Source organism: Ammodytes marinus, assembly GCF_949987685.1.
Source record: "Ammodytes marinus genome assembly, chromosome: 5".
NCBI lineage: Eukaryota > Metazoa > Chordata > Actinopteri > Uranoscopiformes > Ammodytidae > Ammodytes > Ammodytes marinus.
The window spans coordinates 29,036,351-29,046,177 of record NC_137234.1 but is presented as its reverse complement, the minus strand read 5'-3'; the positions used below and the strand labels follow the sequence as shown (position 1 = coordinate 29,046,177).

Sequence of the window (9,827 nt, the reverse complement as noted above, 5' to 3'; positions counted from 1 at the left end):
CACAACAGGTGCTCTTTGTAAAGCTCTTCAACTTTAAACATAATAAACTCACCGACAGCATTTAGGTCTGACACCCTGTCCCATAATGACAGATAAGTGGAAATCACCTCACACCAAACCCAATGTTGTTGATTGAATATTAAATACACGTCTCAAACACAGATGACAGTTCCACTTCTTACTTTATCAAAGCATTTTGTACATAGGAGGAGACATATTGACACTCTTGGAAAATGGTATTTAGATGAATTAACACAACTAAGTAAATAATAAACACCTGGGCTCAAACAGACTCATAGTTCATTTATGTTGCAAACTTCTTCTGTCTGACCGGTGCGGGCAGTTCAGCCTGGATGTCCAGCAGGGGGCGCTCCACCACCACCAGAGAGTGATCCTCCAGTAGACTCACACACATCAGATGCTGTGGAAGTAAACATCAAGCCATCAGTAAGAAGAACAGGGAAAACAAATACAAAATCAAAATGTAGACATAACAGGGGTTCCTCTTTTTGATCTGGATCCCCAATTAGAAGCAGTTAAAGAAGTGTAGTTATAATGAGCATGAGAAGTATTACTGAGCAGTGATTTGGTCCAATATGCCTTTATTAAATGCATTCACTGGTTTATCAAATTGGACAAGAAAAATATTGGCAGTTGGCAAGACTAACTCTTCTTCTCCACCTTTAAAGTAGAGGTCCAATGTGCCCAGTGAGTATTGATTGGTACCTGGAAGTTCTTGCATATCTTAAAGGCGTGATTGTATCTGATCCTGTCTGATTCAGGTAGACTCCTCAGTGTCATCTGGTTGTACAGCATACTCCTTGGCTCAGGGAGGGGCTGTATGAGGAAACACACACACACACACACACACACACACACACACACACACACACACACACACACACACACACACACACACACACACACACACACACACACACACACACACACACACACACACACACACACACACACACACACACACAAAAGGAGTTTTGAATGACCGAAACCCACGCAGCACTAATAAATCAATTGTCAACAGTAGGTTTTTTCCCCAAATCTTTGTATGAGAATGTCTGCTCCACATACCAGACTCTTGTCGATGATGCAGAACATGAAGGTGTCGTGCAGGAGGATGTGGGCCTGGTTGGTGGGGTTGAAGGTGATGTGAGTGATGGGCGTGTCCCTCTCCAGCCAACGGGAGTGCAGCCCGTGTTTCTGAAGAGTCCGGCTCCACTCGGTGTACTCCTTCTCAACCAGAGAAAACTCAAAGATCTGCACGCGCACACACACAAAACAGAGAAACACACACACATACACGCAAAGAAACAGAGAAAACAGAGACACACAGACACAGTAAGGACATGTGAGGGGCAGATCCATCTCAATATTCATTTAGAGAGATAATGTTGTGCTTATTTGTTATTGGTATAGGCGGAGTGCAGTGCTTACATGCTGGTCAGCATGCACGGCGATGAGGTTGCTGCTTGTTGGGTGGATGGCTATGGCCGTGGGACAGGAGCCGTACACTGGAACTGTACAGTGAAGCTGCAAACACAGTCAGGCATTAGGAGTTTACTCTTTGCGTTTAAAGAACAATTGAGAGAGCTAGAGCTAGCTCACCTTTAGCGTGTCCAGGTTGTACACATGGATCTCACAGTCTGTGTTAGCTGTAGCCAGCCACTTGCCATCCTCACTGGCAGACAGCAGGTGGACCGGCTGTCTGGAGCCTGGACATAACACACAAACACCGTTCATTCACCAACAAATAGAAAGCTGCAGGAGGGAAGCTTAGGTTGAGTGAGTGTCTTTATATTTGAATGAGATAGTGCCTATTGCTACTCTTGTATCATTGTAAAATTGCATATTTGATTCTTTCTTCCCATGAATTATTTTTCTTCTCACATTTCATTATTTTCTTTGGAAAACTTCCTGTGTTGAGAATTAGCAGCATGTTGCTGAAACACTGCAACAGTGCATCTAGTTGGTCCAATGTCATTGTGATGTCCATGTCAAATACAATCTAAAATTATATAACAAAAAAATCATTGGTATGTAGAATTTGAGGAAAGATTCTTGGATATCATTGGAAAAAAGAATGGACTAAAAGTAAGAGTTTTGTGAGTAATCCTTAATTCACCATGTAGGTGTAGCTCTGTCTGACAAAATCCTACTAGTGTCTTGTTCTGAGTGACTCATCATAATTAAGAGAAAGTGCCTCGATTAAAATAAATGTGTTTTTTCTTCCAGAATTATTTGAAGATCAACTTCAAATTCCTCTTCACCATTTCGAATACTGTAATCATCACACCATTTCTAGGAGGACAGAGGCACTGTCTTGTATTTGAGTTAAAACGCTCATCACTCCTGGACTATATAGCAGCGCTGAAGTGACATTCATGACACCTTTTTGGCTTTTTATTTTTCGCTTTACATTTGCCTTTAGTGTAAACAATGTCCTTAGAAAGCGGTTGAGTAGAGTACACCATGTTAGTTGTTTATTTTATTTGATCTTTTGTTTGTGTGTTTACTTGTTGGGTTGTCCGTTTGTGTTCTTTGTAAGAAAAAATTCTAAAATAAAGTATTTTAAAAAAAAGAACAAAAAAAAGGCTCATCACTAAAGCAAGATGAACTGAATAGTCAAATGACAGAACATGTGATTACCTCAACAAAAAGAGATTGTTCTATGGAGGTGAAGAGTGTGATTTGGACTGAGCCTCACCTGACTTGGGTTTGAGAGTGTGAAGGTATTTGCACTCCAGCTGCTCGTGGAGGGACACCACTACGACTGAGGCCTGGCTGGAGGAGGCAAAGAGTCTGGAGGAGTCAGAGGAGAAGCAGAGCTGGTGCACACAGCGCAGCACCTTGGGCAGTTTGGACACCTGGAGGGAGGGACACCGTTAGCTTTACATGTGCTGCTCTAAAAACAGACTTAAAAAGGTGGAGTCAGCCATTCTGGAGAATGTGTGTTGTCAAAATCACTTTGTCAAAAACAGTGAATATCTCCACACAAGCTGCTATCTGTTCCTACTGTGTGCACGTGCTGAAAAAACTATTCCGGTGTTAATACACAGCGTAGGCTCTGTAAACAGGCCAGCTGCAGTGGGCCCCCTTTGTTTACATACCAGTTTACAGAGCCTAGGCTGTGTATTAACTAGGGCTGTCAATCGATTCAAATATTTAATCGCAATTAATCGCATGATTGTCCACAGTTAACTCGCTTTTAATCGCAAATGAACCTCCCAGTGTGGCCCGTTTGAACAATGACAGATCCAGAGAGCAGTGTGTGTGTGTGTGTGTGTGTGTGTGTGTGTGTGTGTGTGTGTGTGTGTGTGTGTCGAGTAGCCCGTACCTTGCTGATGCTAATGGTGTTGTACTGTATTCTGTAGAGACGCACACTGGAGACAGTAGAGTAAGCCAGCCAGCCCCCACATGGAGACAGAGCGCTGCAGCAGATGTGGTCCTCTCCCTGGAAACAAAACGACAGTTGCTTTGTTTGAATATCCAACAAACTCACAGATAACACCACAACAGATAATATGGACCTCCTTGAGAACTGGATGTCTGCAAACTAGCTCTACAATTTGGTTTTTGACATTAATGCAAAAAAAACACATAATGTAGACTAAAATCAATGTGTAAATACTCATTAATAGCTTTTAAGAAACGCAAGTGTGTTGGTCTGATACAAGGATCTGGTCACAGCTAAATTACTTAAAGAGCTACTTCACCGGTGGGAATATGAAGGTGTATTGAACTCTGAGATCCTATTTAGTATAAATGTGCAAAAAAAAATTGAAATTGGTTCATCCTAGCCTGAGAAAAAGCTGAAAGAGTGTTTTATGGTCTCACTGTCCAACCCTACATTTTTCTTACTGTGACATCACAGTAAGAAAAATGTAGGGTTAGGATTAACAGGACAGCTGGGCCAAGGGAAGACTGAGGCAAGAAAAACCTCATTCATTATATTATAATAGTGATTTTATAATGATAGAACGCCGGTTCCGTATGGGTGAATTCCTTTAACACTAATGTGTAGTTATTCCCGTGATTTATTTATTTTTTCTCTCAAAAGGCAGCACAGTTAGGTTATGTTAAAAGTGAAGATATGTTGTAAGAAATAACATTAAAATACAAATGATGCTGTTAAAGAGAGCGATGTACAAGATGATCAAGCTTACATTTAGTTAAAGCTGCAATGACTAGTATTAGCCACTTGGGGGCAGCAGAACAATTAGAATGGTAAAGTTGTTGTGACTAATGTTGTTTGTTAACACTCGGACACGGAACACTCAACAATAAATAAGTAACATTTATCTCTGTCCAAAAGAGCAATTCCTGAAATAGGAAACCGAAAATAAACAACCTGATTCTACTGGTCTTCAAATAAGGTTTTCCACAAACGTCCTCCTTTTCAGATAATCATGTGAAACAGAGATACACAAACCATCATCAGTAACATACCTTCTTCTTGAGCTGGAGCAGCTTCTCTGGTTTTCTTTTCACAGGCAGACTGTCCCCAGGCTTCCCTGTTCACACACACCACAGAACATCACACTTATTACAATGTACAGGTGCAACACATTCTTTTTTTAATATCATGGAATATTTTTATATTCTAGATTCATTACAGAAAGTGAAATATGTCAGTTACAGTTCGTTTTTTTTTGTTTGTTTATGTTTTATCATAGCAAAATGTCGACCATCAGAAAAGTATGTTTATTCTATGTGTAATACATCTAGAATATATGAAAGTATCACTATTTGAATTAAATTGTGGGGAAAAAGTTAACTTTTCATTGATATTCATTAAATTATTAATATCTATATCATATCTATTCAATTCCACTAGTATTTTTCCTGTTTATTAGACGCCATTCAGTTTTCTCCAGCTATTGTTGAACTTGGCATTTCTTGCATAAGAGTGAGTGAGTGAGTGAGTGAGTGAGTGAGTGAGTGAGTGAGTGAGTGAGTGAGTGAGTGAGTGAGTGAGTGAGTGAGCGTGCGTGTGTGTTAACCTCACCATGTCCGTCGCTTTCCCCTACTCTCCACAGCTCTAAATGATCAGAGAACTGGAAGAGCAGCAGTCCTGCTTTCTTTGCACAACAAACCAGGCTTCTCTACATGGAAGACAGACAGAGGGAAGCATGGCGTCATTAAAGGAATGGTTCAATTTGATTTTTTTTTAGCTTTTTGCCTCACTCTGCGGCTCAAGAACAGGCGACAGAAACCATTCCTGTAACTGTGCGTGCATTTTTGATTTAGAAATGGGCTAAAGGTCAATCATCCAGGTTAGCTTAGCTCAAACACTGGTAGTCAAGGGGAGCAGGTTAAAAGACAAACTTTACATTATCAATGCTCATGTGTGCTTGTTGGGACTTGTTTATTTACCACGTTATATTTTGCTCTATGATTTTTCTATTTCTTTATTTTGCTAACATTAAATATGACACACAGAGAAGTTTTTAAGCTCTTCTCCGTAACATTGGTTCTTTGTCCTAGTGATACTCACATGAGGGAAAGCTATTTTGCGCATCGCTGACTCCTGGGTGTTCTTCTCCACCCTGTCCAGCAGAGGGCGCACTACCAGCTGTGTGTCCATACCTGGCATGGTACAAACATCAAAACACCATTAGCACCTTTTTATTTAAAAAGGTTAACACATTAAGATACGTTTGACTTCTTTGACTGTAGAATTATTGTACACAGTACAGATTGCTTTGCTTTGGACCCTCCAAAAATAAAATAGAGGATTTCTGGGTCCATACTAGACATAAACACATAATCTAATCCAATCTTGGCCTCATTAAAATGTATTTAATAAAGCCATTAATAAAATGTCATTTTCTTGCAGGTCCCAACGACGGAATTTACAACTAAATGTTACAGTGGTTCCTTTTGTAGCGATTCCTTTTGCCATTATGTTGATTTTTTTTACTGTCCCCAGCCATCTAAAGCATATTATAGCATCTCCCTGATTCCATGTGAATGCAGCATTATGCCCATGATTAAGTTTGGTTTCCTACCTACTTGGTGACTTCATCTCTATACGGCTTACATTCCATTTAAATTGAAATGTTTGTGTTTAATAAATGACCACAATAAAGAATCTATCCCAGACTGACCTCCAGACACCACGGCGGTCGGGGTGTGGACCAGAGCCCTGACGTCATGGCTGTGGTTCTTGAAGGTCCTGGTCCTGACCCACTCCTTCTCCTGCTGATCCACAGTGGAGGAGAGCCACTGGAACTGGACCACCGTGCCTTCTGAGGTCCCAGCCACCACACTGCTCTCATCCTGTCAAACATTCACTAAATAAAGTCAATATATGATGTCATAGTAAGAGTGTCTCAATAAGCCTTTCAAAGAAATAAATGTTCATAAATATGATAAAACTTAGTTAAAAAAATGCTTTTTTCAACTGTCTAGACTAGAGACTGGACATGGCTTTATCAAACGTTATCCATGGCAACAGACGTTTTTTTGTTGATATATCTCTTCACGATTGGCTACCTGTCCGTACTGTGTGCGATGAATACATTTTTCCAGAGTTAATACATAGCCAAGGCCCTGTAAAAGGGTATGTAAAGTTAGGGTATGTAAACAAAAGGGGCCCACCGTAGCGAGCAACATGTCTGTTTACAGAGCCTAGGCTGTGTATTCTTTTCAGTGCACACACTGTACGTAGAGGTAGTGGATCGTGGGGAGAGATATTTATTGATTTTGACAAAAAAAGCGAATCTCTGACCCCACCTTTCTAACATCATGGATTCTGTGGAGACATGCCCCTAAAGCCCCTTTGGCCTGGACGTTGTGTGATTGGTTGTTTCTTGAACACTGACCTGTGTGGCAGACAGAGCCATCACGTCCCACTTGGTGAGCAGGTGTGACCGCCGCAGAGTTCCAGTGAGGCCGTCCCAGATCTGGACCTTCCCTGCAGAGTCCCCACTGATGATGGTGTGGTCTGACATGAAGAGCAGGCTCCACACCACCACCTCTCTGCTCTTAGAGGCTCCCACACCTCTCTCCACCAGCAGCCTGTGTGTGGCATGGCCTGGAGGCAGCACAAAGCGCACACACACACACACACACACACACACACACACTGAGGTCACAATCTTAATCTCAGTAGGGGAGATTTTTCGGGCCCTGTGAAATCCATTTAATCTTTTTTTCGAAATTCTGTGTAATTTTTTCCCCAAATTTTGTTTTCTCACGTTTAATTTTTTTTCAGAATTCCATCCGTTTACTTCTGACCAGACTAACCCTGTGTTCCGAATCGCATACTTTCTACTATATAGTATGTAGAAAAAAGATTAAGGATGTCCCGATTCTTGTGGCCAGATTTAGGATGGTTAGAAGTGCCCGGATGTCCTACTTCATCCGGCCAAGATTGTTAGTGTTGAAAACAGCATCCTTTTTGGGCGATTCTGACCCATAATCCGATCAAGGCGCAATGTTATGAGGAAATAAAAGAGTAAAAGTATGTCCCAATAGTATGCCTACTGCATCTTAACTAGATTATTTTTATAGTCGGATGTAGTATGTAGAATAGAAAAAAGAAAGAGTATGCGATCTGTCTCTTTAACGGGGCTTAAGAGTAGAATTGATGCATCTTATTTGAACAATTTAGGCGTATCAGCCGGGGTGTTTGACATTGTTGTGGAAGTGACTGCTTAATTGTCCCTCACGTAAATGTCACCCTTGTTGTTTCCCATGGATAAAACGTTCCACTCCCCAGAAAATGGGAGTTTCACCCAAATGATGACAACAATTTGGCGTGATTCGATGTTAAACAGTGTATCACATTTTTTATTGCCCAATACAGGCCGTGTTTTTGCAGAAATCATAGGGCCCTAATATTTAAGGAATATATGGAGTTTTAAAGATAACAGAGACAAAGCACCTTCCGATGTTCCATTTGAATAGTGTTATGTGTTGCTAGGCTCTGTGCTATTAATAACTGGAGGATCTTGCTGAATCTGCTTACCTGTCTGAGCATCAAAGATTCGGATCATGTCCATCATGCCAGCAGCAATCAGTGTATCAGAGGGATGCCAGCACAGAGAGAGAATGCGACCTAGAGGACGACATTATAAAAATAAATGAAAGTCGCCCGGTCACAAGCACAGTCAAAAGTCAAACATTTCAATTGACTGTAAAGCCAAATCAGCTGTGAATCATCTTGTCCTCGTACCTTTCTGCCTGTCCAGGTTCCTCTGAAACTGAATCCTCTCCTCCAGTATTTCAAACATCTTCACTGTCCCGTCCTCACAGCCCACCTGAGACACAGAGTCACTCAGTCAATGCACCGCTGGACACTAGCCTAGCCTGGGTGGGAGATTCTAAGTGTGAGACATAGTGTGAATGTAATAGGTAAAATGTGTGGACTGACCGCCAGCAGTGTCCCCTGGCTGTTGCTACTGATGGTCCAGATGGGCCCTCCATAGGCCTCCACAGTGTAGCGGGGCCTCAGGTTCTCCAGGTCGTACTCTGTGATCTCTCCGTTCAGCCCGGCGCTGAACAGACGCTGGCCCACCCAGCACAGAGCCTCCACAGCACGCCCGTCCCGTCCGGGGATCACCTGGTGGGGGCAGGACAGTCAAAAAAAAAACAAGCCTGGAGGAAAGGGTCCTGCACATCTTCACTACAAGGTGTATGCAACTGCCTTACAGTTCCAACCCCAGCTTTCATATGAAGACATTGTCATACAAACCCCCATGGACTAATTTGTTGTTTTTTGGTCTAACAGCGAATGTGCATGGACAGTCCCCGAGTGCTCACCTTTTCTTGGAAGTAGTTGTCGGTGAAGTTGAATATCTCCACAGCTCCATCCTCCCGGGCCAGAGCCAGCAGCTCAGTGCGCCCGTTAAAGGCCATGGCTCTGATGGCACGGGGCATGTAGTCGAAGAAACGAACACGGTGCACCTTGAACTCACCCATTACTATTCACTATGAAGGGAAAGAGAACACACAGGACGGTTACTAAAGCTGGACAGGCAAGAGAAAAACAGTGTTTAAGCCCACTGTCTGTTACAACCTGACTTCAAAAATACTGAACTATCCCTTTAGGTGAGACACTGCAGGTAAACAGGATAAAACTATTTAACATAGAGATATCATCATGAAACTTTGCCAGTTGATTACTAACAATTATTTTAGTATTGCAATATTTTCTGACGTGTTTGAACAAATGTGCAAATTAGGCAATATCTAAGTACATTTGTAACGTTTAAAAAAACAAAATCTAGATGTAGTTGGGTAGAGCCAGAGTTTCATTTTTCAGAAGAAAATGTATCATAAATCAGACAAACAACAACATATGTACAAATCCTTCAGTAGTGACATTGAAAATAGAGTCAAGAATGATTATGGAAAGGTAAGTTAATGTCAGTGCTTTAGAAGCTGGAGATTTGTGATTCAGAGTCTTGAATAAAGGCCGTTAAAGATGGGTGTATACGAGACATATACACAGACACAAACAGACCAGGTTTAGTCAAACAAACACCTTAATGCACATTTTGAACCATTGATGTTATACTATGAAAGAGGACATATTATGGAAGCAAAATAACCAAACATCTCTACATTGACCAGTGCTTGATAACATGTAATGTCGCACCTTAAACCAACAGAATGCGGAAACATGTGTGTGTACATCAATAAGCAGTGTTTTCAGTCGTTATGAAATATAATTCACCTGTTATTTGTTTCCCCGCAGTCAACTTTCTTCGCTATTAGCTCCACACGCTGGAAAATATCAGCAGCCACGTTGAGGAACTCTGAACCGGAAACGAACCAGCCAAACACGCACGAGGAAAGGGAAG

At 41.6% G+C, this 9,827-nt stretch overlaps 1 protein-coding gene across 1 annotated transcript; it reads right to left on the bottom strand.

The window, feature by feature from the left end:
- Nucleotides 1-9,791, bottom strand: utp4 (UTP4 small subunit processome component). Its single transcript, XM_080028325.1, has 17 exons — nt 9,701-9,791; nt 8,785-8,952; nt 8,396-8,584; nt 8,198-8,282; nt 7,991-8,080; nt 6,843-7,054; nt 6,126-6,297; nt 5,513-5,604; nt 5,024-5,120; nt 4,465-4,529; nt 3,353-3,469; nt 2,723-2,882; nt 1,624-1,730; nt 1,453-1,548; nt 1,090-1,275; nt 727-837; nt 1-421 (listed from the first exon to the last, which is right to left on the bottom strand). Exons 2-17 carry the CDS (start codon nt 8,941-8,943, stop codon nt 305-307), a joined length of 2,055 nt encoding a protein of 684 aa, XP_079884451.1. The 5' UTR covers nt 8,944-8,952; nt 9,701-9,791; the 3' UTR covers nt 1-304.
- Nucleotides 9,792-9,827: the final 36 nt, after the last annotated feature.